This window comes from Argiope bruennichi, chromosome X2, assembly GCF_947563725.1.
Source record: "Argiope bruennichi chromosome X2, qqArgBrue1.1, whole genome shotgun sequence".
Classification (NCBI taxonomy): Eukaryota; Metazoa; Arthropoda; class Arachnida; order Araneae; family Araneidae; genus Argiope; species Argiope bruennichi.
In genome coordinates this window covers 72636138-72658972 of record NC_079163.1, presented here as the reverse complement: position 1 = coordinate 72658972, position 22835 = coordinate 72636138, and the positions used below count along the sequence as shown (strand labels likewise).

The window sequence follows — 22835 nt, the reverse complement described above, 5'->3', positions numbered from 1 at the left end:
GGAATTTCACATAAATATTTTAGCATGAATTCTACACTGAAGAAAAATATGTAAATTTTCGTTAAAATTACAACTGGAAAAACACAATTTTAGCGAACATTTACTAATGATAGAAATGAGTATCGTATCAATGACAGTCTGAGGCTTTTAAATTTTTTCATAACTTTTACACAATGTATGAGTTTAGAGTTTAATACCCTGTTTCTTGAAAGTGACAAAAATGAAAAAAAAGGGAAATTTTGAATTGGGATTATTTTCCAAAAATTCCAATGAACTCGTTAGTAATTGAATGAATTTCTTTAAATAATATATAAAGGATAAAATTAAAAATAAACATAACATTTTAAGAAATTTTCTTTCCTGCAATGAATTACGATCTTTCGGGAAGTACTTATAAGGAATTGAAATGTCACGATGTATTTATTTTCCTTTGATTATTCAAAATTATAAAAAATGACACCAAAGAAGGCTTTTCCAGTTACTAGCTATAGCTCTATGATGAAGGTATGATTTGGCTTAATTATCTACATGAATTTTGCAATGCAAGTAAAAATTGTTGAATAAAATTCTCATATGGTCTTTATTTCTATTCATTTGTTTCACTCTTAAACTGTTGTATTTTGCATTTTCCTATATGGTTTAAGTAAGTCTTACTTAAGCGTAAATGACTCGAGTTGAACATTTATGTAAAATATAGCAAATAAATAACAATTGATTTAAAAATGTTTAATATTCCTTTTTTTACTGAAAACCTAAAAATATTACTTCGCACCGCCTTTTTCTAGCGCCCTTCTTACCAATTTTGTGAAAAATTCACTAAGTGGTTCAGTTTTATGAAAAGATAATTAATAAATTTATTTTAAAATATGCAAGAATGAACTATATTTATAATCAATAAACTCTCACGGATTTTCATTCCATGTTTAAAAACTAAAATTAATCCCTTTATTTAGTATTCTCGACATTGCATTTCTTTAATTCACGCAAGTATTTGAATAAACTTCTTTTGCTTTAACTCCGCCCTGCCCGAACCTGTTCCTTCCCTTCAAACAAAGAATGGAATAATCCAAATACTCTGAGCGACGTCACACTTCAGCAGCGTGAGCCTACCTGCCAAAGCACGTAACGGCCCTGAAAAGTGAAATACTATAATAGAAAATGTGCTGACCAATTAGAAGCCAGCAGATAGCTCTAACGTGATCGGCGATTTCTTCTTCTTAACGGGCGTTGTGATTGATGCCTGCCGACGCCATACATCACCACGACCATCATAGCTGCCATAAACCCGCTGCACATGAATCATTGTGGTTTGGAAGTGGGCCAATGAGAATTTTTTGTTTTCACGATTCATCCTTGCAGGGGCCAGACTTCTGCCCCTGTATTATTCATTGGCAGCGAGGTTCGCCTATTCCATGTCACGTATACCATCGATTTCTGCTCGTTTACTTTTTTCACTTTTATTGTTATTACTTCTACCTATACACACATACGCGCGGACCTTCTTCAAGGAAGTTCCAAGTCATATTTCGATCATTGCAGTCTAGGGCTATTAAATTCCACTTACGATTCGCATTTTTCTCGGAGAATGCGATGCAAGTCATGTACGTGTTAATGGACATGGATTACGACCGCTTTCCATGTCAAAGAAGAGGACTAAAGAAACATGTAGCGTTTTATGGGCAACTCCAAAAGCAGAAATGTGTTTAAGTGTAATTGCTCCCGGTCGATAACTTGAACTCAATCCTTTTCGACAGATATCAGTAATTGCGATTAAAGCCTAACTGCTGTGGGCTTTTCCTTCTCCTTTTGCCATTAATCAGGGGGAAATTCTGGAATTAATAGGAAGCGTCTTTTCGTTTCGCATTCTTTGAATTGAAGCGGCTGCTCATGGGTGTGGCCATTTCTTCTACGGACTTTGTTGCTCGATCTTTATTCTTTTTTCTTTCTCATCACGCTACTTGTCCTGAGATCGATTTCTTCCCACACTTGCATTCACTGATAAAATTCCCATTCGGATTCATGCACAGGATGTCTTCAAATGAAGGTTATGTGATCATGGTTGGGTGTCAGCTGCATGAAGTTTCCGACTAGCTGCTTTTATCGCCTTCTCGACAGGCAATATGTCAGCTTTATAGAGCAAGTCGCATTTCAAATTAAATTGAATTAATGGTGGATTTTGTTGCTAAAAAAATATTTTAAAGTCTTTTAGGGGACATAGAGTTTTGTTGACAAATATTTAGTTCAGTTGACAAAAATTTGAATATCATTTATTCAAAGACGCGAATTACATTTATTATGAATTTAGGTTAAATATATTGCAAAAGCTGTATGAAGCAAAATAAAATGGTATTATCATTTGCTTAGTTTCAAGTATTTCAAACAAATTAAGAGGTATTATAAATCTGATTATTTGTAAACTCGGATTTTAAGCTCATTTGAAGAAGATAAAGGTCTTAAAAACAAATCCAAAATATGCAAAGACAAGAAAATATGCTTATTTCAACTTTAAATCTGTAAACTATTTTAAAAATTGTGCTATTTATAATTGTCAAATCTATGTATACTTTAGCAAGTTTAGATAATAAAATGAAAGTATTAAAAAAACAAGAAACAGTAGCAAATTTTATACTCATGAAAATCTTGCATTTGTTTTAACATAACGTGAGTTAAAATAGGTATTCTTGTTTCTCGATATTTTAACTCAACACATTCTTAAATTTCTCTGATATAAAAGAAAATGCATGAAATTATATTTTTAATAATTTTAAATGAATTAATAAAAGAATAGAGTAGAAAAATAAAAAAAACCTCACGAAAAATCTTGAAATAGAAAAATTTTCAATAGTGAATCTGTGATTACGTTTCACGATGGATTATTATTAATATTTTTCCTTTATGATTTATTAATTTACTAGTTATTATTCTACTTGTCAAACTCAGCGTTTATTTATTGTAATTATCTATTAATCTGCTTTTCCTAATTTTATTTCAAGACTTGACTGTTTAGTTTGCTTTATTTGTTTTAATGTTTACTTTATTTAGCACTGAAAACACTTTTATCGGAAATAGATTGAAAAACAACGCGATTACAAATAAATGTGTAGCTATTTAGAATTCACTTAAATCATGATATTTTATTTCAAAAGAGCCTATTTGATTTGTCTAGGTTTTAAAAGTAATCATTCAGCCAAATCAATAAAATTTAAAATAAAGATTCCGAATGAAAAAAATTTCAAATTCATATTTCTGAGCAAAGTAAATTGCTTTTTGAATGAAAAAATAAATAATAAAGCGGTAGAATTACGTCGGTAAATACTATAGTGGAAAAAAAGGTTTTATTTTATCAGATTAGTTAGTATACGAGTTTCAATTTTAATGAATATAGCAATTTGATTAGATAATTTTTACTTTGAAAAATTAAACCCCTTAATAAAAACTTTTTTTTCTTCCTAGACGTAAGTTGGTTTTCGAAAAACGAATTAGGAAAAGAGAGTTTAGTTTGGAATTACACTTTGTTAATATGGTATGTAACATAAACAAAATTTACAGAACAGCAAACGAAATTTACAGATGCCATTTCTCAAATATTGCATTCCAGTTTCTTGTCACATTATAACAGGAGGTGAATTTCATTTACAAGTGAAATTAATAAACGAAATATGTAAAAATAAAAAATCGAGAAAAAGGTAAAAAATTGGAATTCTCTCGCGTTTTTTCTTTTCTTCCCTTGCCCTCGGATTCATATTTTTATAGAATGAATAAAAATTAATGATCTAAATCACATATTAAAATTTTATAAATGTTAGTTCAAACGATGTAGTATTTAATAGTATATGAAAAGTTTAAGTTATAGAAGATGGTTTATAAATTATTTTATACTCCATTTCAAGTGACGAATTACCTGTTATTTTATTCGATTCGGTATTAAAAAATATATTTGCTTTTGAAAACTGAAAACTAAAACAGTTCACTTAAAATTGGGGGAGAGAAGAAATGTACAAGTTTTGTCACTACTGATCAACGCTTCCAAGGAATTCTTGTAACAGAGAGACAGACGCGTGTGTTTTGTTTTGTTTCATAAATAATTATCAATTTATTTTTAAATAATATTACTCTATAAATAATAACTTATTAAACTATGTCAACACAGAAATATGGCTATTAAGTGACATAGAACGAGTGTTTTTACATAAATATTTCTCCCTTATGTGGGTTAATTGAATTAAATCCCTTAAGAAAAGCAATAATTAAAATACAAATGTAAGATTGTCCCCACACTTATGCAGGTTATGTCCCCAAGGTTATGCAGACGATAAAACATTAAAACATAATGCACACCTTTAAAAGTAAAATAAGACGAATGTTTATAATTTTTTGTTTATTCAAGAGCAGAATAAACATCAATTTAGAATGCAAAGTGTATAATAATTTTTTTTTTCTCCAAATATTAGAAGAATTAAGAAATATAACTAATCAAAGTATTTTTGAAACGTTTCTATACACGATTATCTTTTCGCTTCAAAGCTAAAGAAATTTTATTTAAAATCATAGAATACTATAATTTGTCAACATTAAATAAAAATACTTTTTTTCAAAAATATATAAAAAATAAAATACACGAAATCGAAATAAACGATTGGGTGTCTTGTTTGAATAGTAATGGAAAAAGAAAATGCAAATATTTAGTTTGAATTTATTTTTCCTAATGTTGCTTCATATTTACCATTGTTACGAGAAATATGGAATATAAACATTAAGGATAATCAAAAAAAAAAAAATGGCTAAAATATTTTTTTTTTTAAAAACAGAATCAAAAAGTATCTCAATATCAATATAATTCACTGTGACTAGAAATAGTCAAGTAAATCCATATATTTACATAAAAATGGAAATTAAAACATCGATTTAAGTAATTAAATAAAATTTAAATAACGAATTTTGATAAGAATCCAAAATTTCAGCGAAATTTGATACATTTTATTTCTAGAAATAATCCAGTGTTTATTTCTGCATGCAATATTTTATCACACATTATATTTTGAGAATATTTTATGTTCAAACATTATTCATTATATATAAATATTTTTATGGCACAAGGAAATGTAGTGGCTATCAGGAAATATTGTTCGATAACATCAACAGCTATTATTGCGCCCGTTAAGTATTGAAAGTTTCGAAAAATGTATATAATAATAATGAACTTTTCCAAGCTTTGTTCGAATTACATCTTCTAGAATAACGACAAGCAAATCCCGGAATTATCATTTCTGTCTGATTTTGTGAGAGTAGATTACATTCTATTCGTGATTACAATTGAAAAATACTATTTGTTTTATTCCATTTGTATAAATGTGCAATATAAACTTCAAACATTACTATTAGATTCAATAGACAAATTAATAATATTCTTCTTTGTTTAAGTGCTTTAAAATCCATAGGAAGGGCAAAGGAAAATTGCAAATATACTAGAAAAGTACATTTTAGAAAATAATATTTCTTTATAAGTAAAATGTATCATAACTTTAAGAGATTTACTGTGCTCATTTCAACATTAATAAATTGAAATACTAGGTAAATAAACATTTTTCTTAGGAAAAATATTGAAACCATACTTACAAAAATTCAAGAAATATAAATCACTTTGCGTTTTATAGTGGTAAACGGAAGATCAACGCATATCACTTAATTAGTTTTGTGTGAGTTAAATTATTCAATTACATAAAATATATTTTAAGAGAATGCATGATAAAGTTCTTTAGAAATGAAGGCTCGAAATTTTATTTTATTTATTATTATTATTTTTTTTTTTTTTACTTCAAACGCACGTTTCTTAAATTTAACATATTTCATCAAATCATTTACTTCAAGTTTACTCTTGACTTAATTAAGTTGTAGTTTCGTTTTATAGCACATTTTATAGCCTTTTCTAATATCTGCAGCTTCGTTACTTAAAGGTTTCCTCTGAGATTTACAGCTTTTTATTTAAACGCGAAATGTCGGTGTTAAATTTTCTACACGCACTCATTCACTGCTTATTCTCTTACATTTGAGGTATAAAGTTAGAGGCCAGTTTTGAATAATCAATTCGAAAATTAAAGGTGATAAAATTGCTTTTATGTATTTAATTCCTTCATGGAAAACATGCGGTTCGATTGGTTGTCATAAGTCATTGGGATTATTCCTTGTAATATTTCTTGCTCTTATAGGATAAGGAAGATTTTCATGAAGCTAAATAATTTATAACATCAATATAGCTCCATTATTCAGAATTATCGATTTCTAGAGTTTAAAAATAATTTGGGTAAACCATATCATACCAAATTACATTAGAATTGTATTTAGCACTATTTAAATAAGTATCATAAGACCTCTTGCATCCTCTCCATACTATAAATTTGAATAATCACTGATTGAAATATTATACCTTTTAATTAATGTGAAAATTTAAGATTTTGATTTTTATGTTTCGACAATGAATTTATCTGCAATTTTTATTTTTTGCAGATAAATACAAATTTTAGCATTTTCTTTTGAAGGCAACTTAATAAAATTCCTTTTATAGATTTGATCTCCTATTGTTCTAACTCCTAAATCTGTCCTGCATTCTAACGTTCTTGCAACCATACAAAATTAATAAACGGTAATATTTTTTCTATCTTTACGCTTCCGTACACACTTGCACTTGCTGAAAGTTTTTTTTCCCCCGTCTAATCTCCGTTAAAGCGTATCTCTTCCTTATTTTCTTCATCCCTGTTGACCAATGTTGAGGTCTTTTTTTGTTATTTTTACCTTCCTAAAGTAGATGTTCTTTTTTTTTTTTCCTTCTTAACTTACTTTGGCGCTTCCTTTTATCCATGATTCAATCGAGTTTTTATCTTTTTTTATAGAATCCTTTTTTAGTTCGACTTGTCTAAGCACATTAGCCAAAAATAATTTGTTTTCTTTATTTGATGCTTCTCTGCCGTCAATAAAAATGGATTTTTCCTCATTTTTAATCTCAGTAGTTATGTTCGGAAAAGAATCATGCGCCTTTCCATGAAAGTTTTCACAAGTTTTGATGAGCATGAGAAATCTTTCATCGGGGAAGGATTTTAATTCTATATTTAGAGAAGTTTACAGCTCAATGCAGTAAGCTGAAGTTAAAAGCGATATTGTTCACAGCCAAATTTGAGGTAAAGCATAGAATAACATTAGCTTTACAACGGCGACAACATTAACCAGATAAATCTCTTTAAGAATGAGAGTTTAAGGAAAGGAGAGTTAATAGTAAAGTAGTAAGAAAACTGGAAAATTATTATGAAATAAATTTTGATTAGTTTTCAGATACCTTGAGTTAAAAATATTATTTCAGAAAATGTTTTTCAACCATCAATTTATAATTTCTCAGTTCAATGAAAAAGTTTTATATATTTAAAATATGTTAATTTTTTTTTTTTTATTTCTATATAATAAAATTAGTGCAGCTAAGCTTTGAAAGTTCCTTGTTTCCTTAGTCAAATATTTTTTGTGTTTTATAAAAATTTAAAAAAATTTTAAGGTATTTTAAATGAAAAATGAAGATCAATTCCTTTTGAGTTTTTGCATACAATTTAGATCTTTAAGTTTTAAGTTTTAAAATTTAATTTTTTCCCTTATTGAAAATATCAGTTTTTCAGATGAACCTTTTTATATGAAACGACTTGTTATTAATTATTCAGTTATAATTATAATTTTCTAGGAAATCATATGAAAAAGGAACGGTATGTAGAGTATTTGGTTAAATTGTATTTTGGCAATAAAGACAAAATTAAAAAATTAAATAAAGATTCCCAGTGTTTTTTTTTTTACAAGTAAATGTAAAACTGTACACAAATAGTTGAATAGTATGAATAAACATACAGAGAACACACCAATAAATGCATTTCTTATAAATTGCAAAAAAGCATATTATCTTAAATTTTATAGTGACCAAAAATTTTTAGACTATTGAAAAACATAGATTGTCACATTACTTCCGAAGTATAAAATTATTAATACTTTAATCAGTGATAAGAATACTTTTGTGATAATAGTGACATAAGAATACTGAAACACATCTTAAACTGTTTTTATCATGTATTAATTTTAAAAATGAATAGAATGCAAAAATTTATTTTACAATAAAGCATCTTTATTAAGTCTTTTACTTAAACTATTTTACTTCTATCCTGATACATCACTATTTTTTGAAATTAATAATAATGGAAATATAAAATATTTTAATAATAATAAATGTTTTGAAACAACAATTATAATCATATGCTAAAATGGTAATGAAATCACACTAAAAATAAGCTTACAAAATTTAATTGCAAGACTAAAATAAATAGTTTATTTGAATTTGAACAAAAATTCAATAGAACGTCATCGGGAAGCAGTTCCTTGAACGAGGTATCAGTGCATCGTGCACTTACCCAATAATTATTTACTAATTTCTAAAAATCTACTTCCTGAAAATTTATTTAATTTAATGTATTGATAATAATTTGTTGCACATCAGAGCTGATGTATCTGTAATTATGGAATTTATTTAGTATGATTTTCAAATCTTAATTATGATGAAAATTTGTTTTTACGTATTATTGTGAGAGGTGGCTGAAAGTCAAATGTTTATGAAAGAATAATTTATGTTATTATGAGCACTTGTTTAAATCTACTGCACCAAAAAAACACTTATTCATAATTCTTTCATTCTATTTAAAATGAAATAGCTGACAAACAAATTTACCTCTCTGTAAATATTCTGTACCTATTCTCTGATCAAAATAATCTGATAGTTTTAGCTAGTGAGATGCGTCAAGAAACTTTCATTCGTGTTCTGGAGAAATAGAACTTCTTTTTTTTTAAAAAAAAAACTTTCTTATGGGAGATTTGTTGCTGTTATCAGATCATAGTCCTTAGCTTTGAATTATATCTACTCTATCAAGAATCTAAAGAATCAACGTGAAAAAGTTTTTCCAATATATCTGCTGTTCTTGAGATCTGATCTAAGCTTCCAGACGGCTCAGATTTCGCTTTTAAACGAGTTTACTCATAATGGGATTTGTTAGAAGTTGTTCGCATTGAGTTCAGATTTCTAATAGAGTCTTTCATAAAATGATTGTCTCATTTTATTTCATTTGTTACGAAACTCTATTTATAAAAGAAATTGCTCTCTAATCATAAATATAAAACATGGGTTAGTAGTCGGCGATTTGAAGTTAAGTCGTAATTGAAACAATATACTTACTTCATGATAAATAAAGCTATGTATATAATTACTGCAAGAATTTTGAAATCTTTCAACTAATATCTGCAATTCTATTTATTTTGTAGGATCGTTATATATATGTGTGTGTGTGTGTAAGACTCGCAACTGCGACTGAGAACTAAAACTTATCATTCATTGGATATTTCATCATTTGAGAAAAGTTATATTTCGCTTAGGATTGTACTTCGGCCATCTGTCTGCTTATTGAAGAGAGAGAGTACCGATTTTTTTTCCTTCTGAAAAGATTGAGTTTCGAATTTAAACTCTGTCATAAATTTCTTCTAATCGGTTTTCAAGTGAAACTAACACAATTACTTTGTATTCGACGAAAGTGGATAAAAATGTTAATTTTTCTTCACTTCTTTCAGGATAAAGTTTTCTTAATTTTTTGAATATTCTTCTTTTAGTTTGATAATTCAGATTACACACTGAAAGAATTTTTATCAGTAAAAATAAAAATAATTGTCTAAGAGAATATTAAATAATATGAGAAGCCTAGTTTCAGCTTCCTGTGCATTGGACACCTATAAAGAGTATAGTGTTTTACCAACCGGAAAGTTTCAATTAAATTGTTGTGAATAAACATATAAAACATAATTACTAAGAAGGTGTATGTTAAGGAAGTGAAAGTGATGATAGATAGATAATGTATTGCGTGGCCAGATATTGAGGATGCTGTCAATATAAATATTGTTGATATTTTCAAGGTTTTGCCTGCATTGTTAATTTGTCGCCAAGATTAATACTACATGTTTCTGTTTTTTTAAAAATAATTTTAACATTTAGTAGTTTGATTTTTTAAATCATAAATTCATAATCGATGAATTGTTTCGGGCTATCGTGTCTTTACACACACACACACACACACACACACACACACACACACACACACACACACACACACACACACACACACAATATGATTTTTCTTTTTTAACTTTTTCAAGATTCGCCATTAATTTGCTTTTGACTGAACACTTCTTCAGCCTAAGTTATTTACTTTTGAGCGAACAAATGTTTCTAATTCGTTACCGCCATATTTTTACGGAATGGCTTTCTTTTTCCAGTTTGGATGTGTAACTAAATATTGTGATATCCTGCTGAAATGTTTTATTTTGGCTAAAATTGGAACATAACCATGTAAAATTTTTCAATTGCTCAGGGTACTACACTGAGGAGATTAAGGCTACTGATAATCTTTGGACTATAGGCCATAGATTCTAATATTTTATTTTACTATGCGACAATTAGGAGGAAAAATTAAAGGGGATTGAAAAGATTTATTTGATGTTTCTTCCAAATCCTTACAAATAATTTATTTTACATTTGATTTAATCCGTTTTCTTTCTAAGTAGAAAATATATTCAAAGATTGGATCCTTCTTTACTTAGTACATAATGATTTTAGGAACCATTGTGATATTTAAACGAAGGGCTTTTAATAATCATAACTTAGAAAACTATTTATTTTGATATATAATGTATTTCATCTGTTATTCACAGATAGTCTGTGAAAACAGGAGTGTTGTGTTTCTGTGTCTCGATAAAGTAGTAATATTTGCATGATTCTTTGAACTAATCTGATTAATTTCTAATTGTTCATTATAAAATGGAGACATAAAATAGTTATGTTTAGAAAAGAAAATATACTTTTGATGATATATACTGCATCCATTTACATATAAAATAGATTCTGCAACTGTTTCATGAATCAGCTTTCTTGGTACAATTGCTTTTTTTTTTTGGTATAAAGCCAAGACTAAATTACTTTTGTTATTGTTGAGTCATCAAGCATTTGAACTTCATGTATCTTCCAAAATAAGATGAATTCCTGTCCCTTCTATACGTAATGTAACCAACAGTCAAATTATTCCGTAATTAAAAGCTAACAAATTTTCCTTTTTTTCACGAAGAATTCCTTTTTAGCTTTCAAATTACGGAGTAGACAAAATCTCATTTATCTCCTAATCCCCACGCTTCAAATTTTTACGGAGGGGATTTTGAGGATGAAACAAAAAAGCTTCCCTCTCTTCTTTTAAATTTGCTATAAGAAACACTTAATTATTTTTCAAATAAAGGTCACTTGTTCCAAAATCTCCGCTAAGGGTCAGAGACTCTATACATAATTAGAATGAAAATCAGCCTTGCATTTGTCATTGAAGGTCAAATGTTTTTTGTGATGGTACAGGGAAAAATGTCATTTGGTCATAGTTCAAACTAAATATGTCAGTCCTTTCTGATCAAGCTTCAACTTACAACATCAGTCATTCCGTTTAACCTATTTTGTGATATAATAGACGTAAAACTATTTGCAGAGACGCTAAAAGCAGGAGAACATGTATTTCAATTAACTTAAGAATGCAATTGGAGTATACTCTGTTCAAAGAGGAAAAATATCTGCTGCAATCAATGGCAAAGGATGTTGTAACAAGTATTAGGTGTTTGCATGTATTTTAATCAGCGACATCTATCGGTAAACATGCGAAGTATGTATATAAATGGCAATGGTTTTGGGTTTTACCAATTTAGTATTACTTTATTGTTATAATTTTGAAAGTTTTCTATCCGGTATTATTGAGTTATTCAGTGTATAAAGACCCCAATCATGGAACGCTGCAAATTGTATTTTCGACATTCAAGGCTTTTTTTTTTGTTTGATTTGAAGAAATCTGCTACGGATGCCTTTCCGACACTTTTAGAAACTTATGGTGATGCTGCTCCGTCACGTCCCAGTTGTCGATTTTGGTTTTAACGATTTAAAACTGGTGATTTCGATGTCAATAACAAAGAAAAAAATTGAAGAAAATCAATTGCGAGACTTATTGAACGAAAAATGGGGAAAAGTTGTAGAAAAAGATGGAAAATATGTTGATTGATATATTTTGTACCAATTTTTCTTAATAAATGCCCTTTTAAAGTTAAAAAAAATGATATAAATACATGAAAGCACTTATTAGAAACACACATAGGGCAAATCACAGGCCGTTGACGAGTCCTAGTGGAAAAGTCTAAGTTTCGGCACTTGAGGGTTCCAGATTCGAAACTCGATTTTACTGAAAATTCATTGAGAGAACAGGCCATCCGCAGATTAAAGCGAACGCCGAGAGTTTATCGCCCTTTTGATGGTGTGGCATGGAATTTTTTAAAAGATTACCGGCTCTGATGTCATTCCCGTCATCTAAAAATGGTTCTTGTTGTTTCAAAATGGGACATTTAGAAAGCTAAGTTAAACATGGGTGAAGGGCGTAAGACGTTTCTTCGAATCTTAGATCTCTTTCAAATTCAGTAACTTAGTTTTAAATTATTTTTTTATGCAAAATAACGATTAAATAATCGGTATTTCGCATCAACAAATAATTTTAAACTAAGTTTAAAATTCATTTAAAACTTAAGCCTAAATAGGCTTAAAGCAAAATTCCTTAAAAATATAATTATTAACTTAAATAAATTAAAATCATAATCAGGAATGTTTGACTGGGCATTATGTTTTACCTAGAGACTTTTCCTGCATCTTTTATTTGAGTCATCATTAATAGTAGTTTAGAATCTGTACACCATTCAATAAACATTTAACCCATTCGCTGCCATGAATTACGACTGTGACACGGATCATCTGTCTAATTATATGACCCCTCCTTCGCAATCTCTTAATTGTGGAAGAGAACTGTGGGATAATGAGTGTGAATCAGAAGCGAGTCATGCTGCAGCCAACGTGTTAAAGGAGCTGAAAATTGGAAAGTAAAAGTAGCAAGCAAGTAATACAAGCAAAATTAAGAGAATTACCTTGTAAGATGATGAATGTGAGTATCTCCCATAGTGTCATGATGGCTGAAATGTAAGTCATGTGGAAGGTGGAAATTTCCATCTGTGGTGGGGGTTAATCGTCATTAGCCTCAAAGGCTTCATAGCTAGCCCACTTTCCAGTTGGGCATGGCCTCAACTGGACGAGTCAGTTCAAAACTTACGTATAATGAAAGAAAACCTGTAAGAAAACAGAAGTATTAGACTCAAATGTAAAGATCTCGTTCAATCTTAACAAGAAAATATATGACAGAAAATAAGAAGTAATTTCAGGTGATTAAATTATTCTTGTACTTCTTCTAATTTTTTTTAATAATTAAAATCTATATCATTGTGTACTTTTATGTACAAAATTTTCACACCGAAATCGATTCAGTGTTTGAAAGCAATCATTCCTTAAATGGTAAAATATATGATTGAAAAACTGTGAGATACTAGAGTGAAATTAAGTGTTTAAAATTGTTATTGAAAAAGAGCGATGTTTCTTAATAAATATTCAATGAATGTGTCAGGCAGATGCAGTTTATTTAAAAAAAACGTTTTTGAGCAGAGTTATTTAACTCTTATAAACTTGACATTTTTTATTCGAAAAATTCAATGTTGAGAAAAACTGGGTTATTTGCGAGCTATTTGTTTAAGTTCAAATGATTAACATAATTTCCGAGAAAGGAGCCACAGTTGATAAATTATTGTTAAATATTTTATCAAAATATTAATTTCAATTCTTGAAATTGAAAAGAACTAAATGTTATATCATGAAAATCTCATAAATTATTGTTCTAGAAAAGAATGCTAAAAGTTATCTAGATCCATAATATTTTCTGTTAAAAGCTGCAATACTTTCAAAATTAGCATTAAATATGACATGTTAATTTCCTGTTCTGCTTTACTTTTATGTAACTCTTCTGCACTTTTTTATACGTATTTCTAACTTTTATTAAATTTCAAAATGTGACCATTAAAAATTTTTTTTAATTTAAGAGAATTGAGATATGCTCAAAAACCAAATGTGGATTTATTAATTCCTTTCATAGTTAATTTTCTAAATAGCTTTTACGAATAAAAATTTATTTCTTAAGTTTTATAAGCATAGTAACATTTAACTTAACTTACTTAGAGCCGACTTAAATCTTATATATTCTTTCAATGATAAAATTTCTATCACGTTATTTTCGATACTATTAAGAAAGAGACTCTAATTCCTAGAAAAAGTAATATTGAAAGTTTCTATTTTTTAAATTAATATCTTTAAAAATATCACGAAATCCCACGCCTTAACTAGCAAATAGTCTTTTATTTATTTTTATTATTTTTAATTAGACACTGTAATCTCAAAAAAATTTCTTTTCGTAGTCACAATGTAAAACAAAAAAAAAAAAAAAAAAAAAAAAAAAAAAAAACGTATTGCGCTAAATTCGCATCGTTTTCTGTGAAGAGTTGCGATACTTTTGCCAGGTTCATTTCTTAATACAATGTTCATTTTTAAGAATAATTCATTATAAGAAAATGTATCAACTCTTTCTTGAATTAGCACTATCTTTCCATTAATATTTTGATCTCTTTGTTTGCATTTTTCTTAAATATCTTTAAATAAAGGGATTTATCAATACTCAATTTATACAAAAAAAAATCTAAAAAATATATTCTTTATTTTTAAAACTCAATATATTATAAAAAAGACCGTCGACATTTTGAGAAATTATTATCTCGTTTCTTTTGAATTATAGAAAAAAATATATTCACACTTGAGGAATGAGCATAATTTCACAACTATGTTTATAATTTTCGCTACTTAATAAACACGTTAATCTGAATTAAAAAAAGTGGATTACATTCTAAATAAAAAAAACCTAAAGCAGATCAAAAATATGTATCTTTAAATCCTTTTAAATAATTTGACTTGCTTCATGATTTTGTAGATGCTTGGTCTTAATTGTATTTTTTATTTTTTATATGTGATAGAGCATGGAAATTTCACACATTTGTGTCTTTAGGATGACTAGGCACTATTTCAAAATTTTTAGAATTAAACTATCGGTTCAAGTTGGTATCAGTTTTAAATTGAATATTGATTCTGTATAAATGGTGACACTTGGTAGTCAGTTATAGGTAGAAGAAGCTCTAGATTAAAAATAAGAAAACAATTAAAATTAAAAAAATCCTGCTGTATTGTACGCTGATAAAAATATATTTCTAAGAGATTTTTAATTCAATTTATTATTAAATTTTAAAGTTTCAACATAACTATGATCCATATGCTGACGGGTAGTGAGTACCAATTTATATGTAGAGTCGTTTTCATATTGCTGAAATAAAGGTAAATATATTAATAAATTAAAACAATAATTTTTTAATGAAAGTTATATGTTTTATTTATTACTAAAATTTGCCGCATGATAAGCATTTAGTACAAAAAAAAGAATGAATTTTTCAGAAGTTCCACCATGGCATTTTATAAAATTTTCCCAAACGGAAGTTAATACAGTTACTTCAAAAAAGGACAGATTGTAAGAGGAAATTCTTAACAACAAAAATAACTGTATCCATTATTAACGCAATTAGGATATGTAATGTTTTATTGCTTTTATAAAAGATTTAGACAGCATGATGAATTCCATTCCTTAATGCGATCTTAAGCCGGCGTCCTGGCATAGGGGTAGCGCGTCTTCCCCGTGATCTGGGCGTTCTGGGTTCGAGTCCCGGTTCGGGCGTGGTTGTTCTTCATGTGTTCTATCTGTGAGATGTGTGAATGTGCCCCCTGTAAAAAGGGGTTGTGCAAGCGAATGTGTTGCGAGAGTAGCTAAAACGTGTTATTGGTCCTAGTTGGCGCAACTAAAAACAAGAGACACTCCGTTGGCTTAAAATCGCTGCCTTCGTCAGCGAGCTTGTCCATGGCAAGTGCCATTATAAACAACAACAGATGTTATACGTTTTTGAATTTTCTTTAAAACGTTGCAAGTAATGAGAATTATTCATTTTCTTTTATAAAATCTATACAACTATGGGGTACTATGAAAATGGGACAGTGAACACCCTTTTTGTTATATTTTGAAGAATGCTTTAATGATGTTTGCAAATAACATTTTGGCTGCACTCGATATGTCTTCACCCCATTCATACTAAAACATTTGATACGTAAGACTATTCATGAAAAAAGACATTTTTCCATTTTCAGTTTAAGATACTAACTAGGCAAATAAAGTATTTCTAGTGAGTGTACTTTTATAATTCCAATAAAAACAATGAAATCACTTGAAAGATCACACTATGTAGCTTTAATGTGCATTTGATTCATTTTTTTTTTTATTTTTTGTATAAAAACTTTGAAGAAAGAACCAAGTTGTCCAGTTTCAAAACCTGGTTTGAGCATATTAATACTTGGGAAAAATCAGTACTAAATTACCTCGTAATTTTGAAGGTAACATAATGCATGCACCTCAATCTCAGTACAATATCTAAACAATGGAAGTGGCGTAAATACAGGACAATATTAGCAAAATTCATGGAACCCATGATCTTCGAACCCGGACTTAAAAGGGCATATATATACTGTTACTATTCTACTTCCAAGAAAGCCGGCTTCCTGGCATAGGGAGATTTTCCCCGTGACCTGGGCGTCTTGGGTTCGAGTCCCGGCTCGGGCATGGTTGTTCTTCATCTGTTCTATCTGTGAGATGTGTGAATGTGCCCCCCTGTAAAAAGGGGTTGTGCAAGCGAATGTGATGCGTGAGTAGCAAAGACGTATTCTTGGCCCTAATTGGCGCTACTAAAACAAGAGACGCTCCCTTGGCTTAAAATTGCTGACTTCGTCAGCGAGCTTGCCCATGGCAAGTGCCATTATAAACAACAACAACAACAACTTCCAAGAATGAAAATTGGGAATCCACCTTAGAAATCTGAAGCGTTACCTATTTATCTGTTTAAACTACTGACCTAAGGACTTTTAAGAAAAGAAAAAATAAGAGGATAAGAATGGAAAAATACTTGTAAAAATAGGGGAAAAAGACAGGTTAAGGATATACTAGCATATATCTTCAATAACTTTAGAGATATAACTTATTGTATATATCACTTAGAAGCTTTACAATTTATATCAGCAGTAGATTTGACATGGAGTGCTGGTCTAAAAATGATAGATGCGCATCTTGAACTTTTAACAGATGCGGATATGTACTTAATGCTTGAAAGGGGAATTAAATGAGGAATGTGTTTTATTGACAAAAGATATTTCAAATGCAATAACCCATATGTGCCTAAAACTTATAATCATAACGAACCTCATAAATACATTATTTCAGTTGATGTTAATAATTTATATGGTTTTTCCATGACTGCTAATCTACCATTTTCTGATTTTAAATGGTTAAATCATTTAGAAACAGATAAACTAGATATAATGAACATTTCATCTGATGCTGAAACTGGGTATATTATGGAAGTTAACTTAGATTATCCTAAAAATTTCCATGACAATCATGATGATTTTCCCCCTAGCCGTTGAACACTTAAATATATCTTATGAAAATTTATTCCCATATCAAAAGCAAGCATTAGTAAAGAATAATTTTAAGTTTAATCTTAAAAATAAAAAGCGAACACTTAATTCATTTAATAAACAGCATTATATAATTAATTACCTAAATTTGTTGTTGTTGTGTCTAATGGCCCATCTCGTTGGCAAGCCCACTGATGATGTCAACGATTTTAAGCCGCTGGAGCGTCTCTTGTTTTTTATTTAGTGCCATCTAGTGCCAAAAGTACGACTTAGCTACTTATGCTGCACATTCGCTTGCAAAACCCCTTTTTACAAAGGGGGCACATTCAAACAACTCACCGATAGAACACAGAAAAAGAACAACAACCGTGCCCGAACCGGGACTCGTACCCGAGAAACCCATGCCACGGGGAAGGTGGGCAAAAAAAGTTCACCGAGCTGTGTCTTTTCCACACCAGGATTTGTTAAAATCATATGTAGAATTTAATACATTGAAAAGAAAAGAATCTAAAAAAGAATTTGACAAATCCTTTTACAAATTAATGATTAACAATTTTTTCGGTCGTAGCTGCATGAACGTAATAAAACAAATAGATGTCAAAATAAGTGTGTAACTAAACTGAATGCATAAGCCAGTTATCTAGCTCTTCTTTGGAGTATTTTTCCATAATAAACGAAAATGTGTTTTGTTCCAAAAAAAGGAAGACAAATTTATTCTTAAATAAACCAGTTTACATAGGATTTACAGTTTTAGAATTGTCTAAACTTTATATATATAAATAATATTATGAAGTATTCAAGCAAAACTATGTTGAAAACGTTACCTTATTCTATATGGATACACATTCATTCACATTAGAAATTAAATGTGAAGATATTTATAAGGATTTAGAAAATACGTTACCTGCAATTTTTAATTTTCCTAACTATGATAAAAGCCATGAACTACATAATAAATTTAATGAAAATAAACTAGGTTTTTTTAAATATGAAACATAGGGAGTGACAATTAAGGAGTTTTGAAGTTTAAAACCAAAAACTTTCTGTGACAAAAAGATTACTAAGGGAATCAAGAGATCTGAGGTTAAAAAAATAAATCATGATATGTACGTGGGTGTTTTAAGAAATATGTCAAATGAAAGATGTTATCTACATTAGATTTCAGGACGAAGTCAGGAAATCATTACTAATGTTGTGAATAAAAAATCTTTCTGTTCTTTTTATGATAAAAAATTTATATTAGAAGATGGAGTTGATTGAATCTCATATGGATACTATACTCTATCAAATGATGATAGTACTGTTGAGGAAATCTGTAAATAAAACAACTATGTTAATGAATTTTGCAAAACAATTATTTTTCTTCTTTTTCCCTTTTCAATGTTCTCTCGTTATTTCAGTGACTCTCACTTATGCATTCTCTTCATTTTATTTTTATCTAAATCATTAGATAGATTCAGTTTCATTTATCAGTTGATTGAACATATTTCTTCTAAACCAAATATGAATTTTTTTAATTAAATTAGATTATTTTCATAGATTTTAACATATATAGAATTTTTACCATAAAAATGAATTTCTGCTTTTTTATAGAAAAACTGCCGGAACCAAAAAAACAAAAAAAAAAATCCACAGAATTTTATATAAGTCTGAATTAAATCAGTCACCAAATCCCAGACACGAAATGAAAAGTGAAGAACTTATGGACATTTTACAAGTGGGCTATTTTCCTTTAAATAAAAACCTTTGTAAAGTTTTATTTAATAAAAGTTTTCTTCAGAATATTATCGAATTTCGTATTTGTATGCTTTAAAATGTATTGATAAAAAAGAGAAATATTATTCAAAATAATACAAAAATGAATATAAACACCTACTTAATTAATTTGCTTCCAAAGCAGATGAATCATTTATGCTTTACACTAAGAAATAATCTTTACAACTAACATGATAGCAAAATCTGAAGCGGATATATGAGTGGATATCTTTCGAGTGCTCTGACGCCCTACCATAAAAATAATAACAAGATAAGTAATTTCCTGTGCAAATGTGCCTTTCCTGCTTTTGAAGGTTCAGTGCAGATAAAAACAGCTTTTATAAAAAGACAACTTGAAAATACCTTTGATTTTAACCGAGAAAAGCAATACTTCTTTTTTTCGTTTGTAAAGAATTTGAAATCACTTAAATATTTTATTAAAATAAGATTTTCTCTTTTAATATAAACAGAAATAATATTAATATGCTGATTTCATAGAAAAAATAAGATACGATAAAATAATAATATATAGATAAGTGCGGGTTAGTTAGAATCATCCAATGTTTTGAAACTAAGGTGTGTTGAAACGAAAACGCGGTCGACACATTTATTTCGGTTTGAGAAGCAGACCCTTCGATTGCAATGTAAGAAACATTTGCGATGTGCGCAGCAGTAGGCAACAAATGCGTCAACTGCATTTGCAGAACAAACGCGATGTAGTCCAGAAAATGACATGTTTTTGACAAATAGTCCAGAAGGTGATAACCTATACTATTTATACTTCAAACTGAACTAATTTGAATACTAAACATAATTTCTAATAAGATATCTGAGGAATACTTTGAAAACCAAAAGCATCCATTTATCTCTACTTCGAGTGCTACAGGTATTGAGAAAAGCAGCATAACCATTTCAAACAGTCGGAGAAATGTTATAATTTTTAAAACTAATCACAATCCTCCCAGAAATTGGTCAATAGTTTGTATGCTGAGAGTCTGGGGACTTGTAGGTTCCTTACGCGAGCTACTTTTTTCTTACATCAGAAACGAGATACTTTTTTCTTACATTTCTCTCTAATTCGAGAGCTACAGGTATTGAAAAAAACAGCATAACCCTTTCAAACAGATGAAGAAATGTTATAATTTTTTAAACTAATCGCAATCCCCCCTAAAGTTGGTAAATAGTTTGTGTGCTGAGAGTCTGGGGACCTGTAGGTTCCTTAGGAGAGCTACTTTTTTCTTACATCAGAAATACGATGTACGGAAAGCAGACGGGGAAAGATTATGAAATTTATCGAAATTTATTTCCATCATTCCCGCGCCTGCAAAATCTTAGTGATGAAAGAATATTAATTTATTATTGCCTGTGAATACTAAATTATTATAGCAGAATTCAAAATGAGAAATTATTCGTTGTATATTCAATCATTTGGAAAATCCAAACTACAAATAAATCTAAACTCAAAAGTTTTAACTTTCTATAAGGGTTTTTGCTTCCTTTGTGTAAACTAAATAAATAATTTTCTAATAAGAAGAATGATTCATGCATTTATATATAAATCAAAATAATTCAGAAAGAAAAAAGCCTGTTTGAAATAAAGTTATATATATATATATATATATATATATATATATATATATATATATATATCAATGAGTTATATTATTAGATGCGAATACATGTTCTATATACTCCGTTTTGTTAAAAAAAAAAATTTTTGAATAAGATTTTATGTAGGGGAGACCGGCTCAGAATAATGATGATAAGAGTTGACTATGTTTAATAAATTCAATTTTCGAAGGGAACTCTTTGCTTTTGCAAATATATTTTTAGACAGTTCTTTTCTTGTATTGTGCCTATATATATATAGTATATATATATTTCTTGTATTGTGCCTATATATATATAGTATATATATATTTCTTGTATTGCAAACCTATATATTATCATACTGTCCTTTTCTGGTATTGCCCCTAATTGGATGACTCTTTTTTTTAATAAAAATCAATGTTATTTTGTTATTTTAAAAAAGATAATGCAAACATCTCATTTTGCCCCACAACTTGATCAAACTGATTTTGACTTCAAAACAATATGACATTCCTGATAAAAGTTGAAAAAAGTTAAAAATATTTTTATTCTGATGAGGTATAAAACAGTGTATTAATTAAACATTGTGAAGTAATTGTTATGGAGCAGTATGCAATATTGTATTTAAAACTGTATCTCATAATAAGTTAATATACCTCAAAATTGATGTTTTTTATCTTCAAAATTGAACATTCTAATTTCACTTTCTGATGCAGGGTCCATATAGATTCCACATCATGTAAAAACTTTATGGTACTTTCTTAAAAAGCATCAGCTCATGCCATGAATATCAGAAACTAAATTTCATTTTCTCAATAATATCTCTCATTATTAATTAAAATATTACCTTTAGGTCTATGCTAATTCTACCAAACAGTTGAAAACAGCTTGTGGTTCATATTGATCACGGAAATCGTACAAAATATAATAAAGGCATATAAACATCTAATAGAAAACAATAAGAAGCACTTGAAGCTAGAAGACGAGATTGTCAGCTTATCCTCGTCATCTTGTCCCAGTTGAAAACGTTAAAAAGAGTGTTTTTTTGGCAGGATTAGCAGAAATAATGTTGGTAGGATAAATTGTGATTATAAAAAGTTTATTGTCTAAGGCAGCCATGTATAGTAAAAAATAACAAATATATTCCTTGCTAGTCAACGAGATCCTATGTTGAGGATCTTGGAAATTACAGCATGCAGTCAAAATACACAAACATCATCTAACAAATAATGAAAGAGTGACAATGGCTTCACTGTGAGAATTATTAGTGTCTAGCAGTGTGGAACTCTCTCAGTATCCGTAATGTACTGAAGTAATATGAATAAATATTATACTTCTTCTTGCCCCATCCCCTATTAAAATATTTTATTTACCTGTTGACCCACTCATTATTTGTTCCATGGGGCATCAAATTCCAAAGAGCAGTGATAAAAGTTAGAGTAGTTTAAGACGTCTCAATATTGATTTTATATGAGAATCAAAAACATTTTAGAAAAGTTGCTTGGATTGTGAAGTGAACGATAAATTAAAAGCATTTTTATGGGCAAAAGTGTTCTTTTAAGTAGTTAACAGAAAAAGACATTTTTATATGATACTTCAAAAGAAAATAAAATTTTCCTTTATACTAAACTTTTTAAACGTGGAATGTATAAGTTTCTTGTTTTACTTTTATGTCTATTATCTTATGATTTATGATCAATAAATTATGTTCCCCTAAATAGTGTTTATATATTTATTTAGGATAAATTAGGATATTATCGAACATGTAAAAATTATGTTTTTGTAATAATTCATGGCCTTTGAAGCACTTTATTTAATATTTTGAAATTATAGTAAACTGTTTTAATATTTTGTAGTTTAATTTAAACTGAATTTTTTTAAATAAATTTAATTTGTTAAGGAAATTTTGCTACATTAAGAAACAATT

General features: G+C 28.8%; 1 protein-coding gene across 3 annotated transcripts in view; it reads right to left on the bottom strand.

The window, feature by feature from the left end:
* LOC129960503 (cell adhesion molecule 2-like) overlaps nt 1–22835 on the bottom strand; it is a 307448-nt gene that overhangs the window by 89708 nt on the left and 194905 nt on the right. For 2 of the 3 annotated variants that reach the window (XM_056073974.1, XM_056073976.1), the window contains exon 3: nt 13051–13249. In XM_056073974.1, coding sequence (XP_055929949.1) covers nt 13051–13132 — 82 coding nt within the window. In that variant the 5' untranslated portion in view covers nt 13133–13249. Of the gene's footprint in view, nt 1–13050; nt 13250–19439; nt 19523–22835 lie in introns of those variants that run through there. The other variant, XM_056073975.1, reaches the window with a different exon arrangement.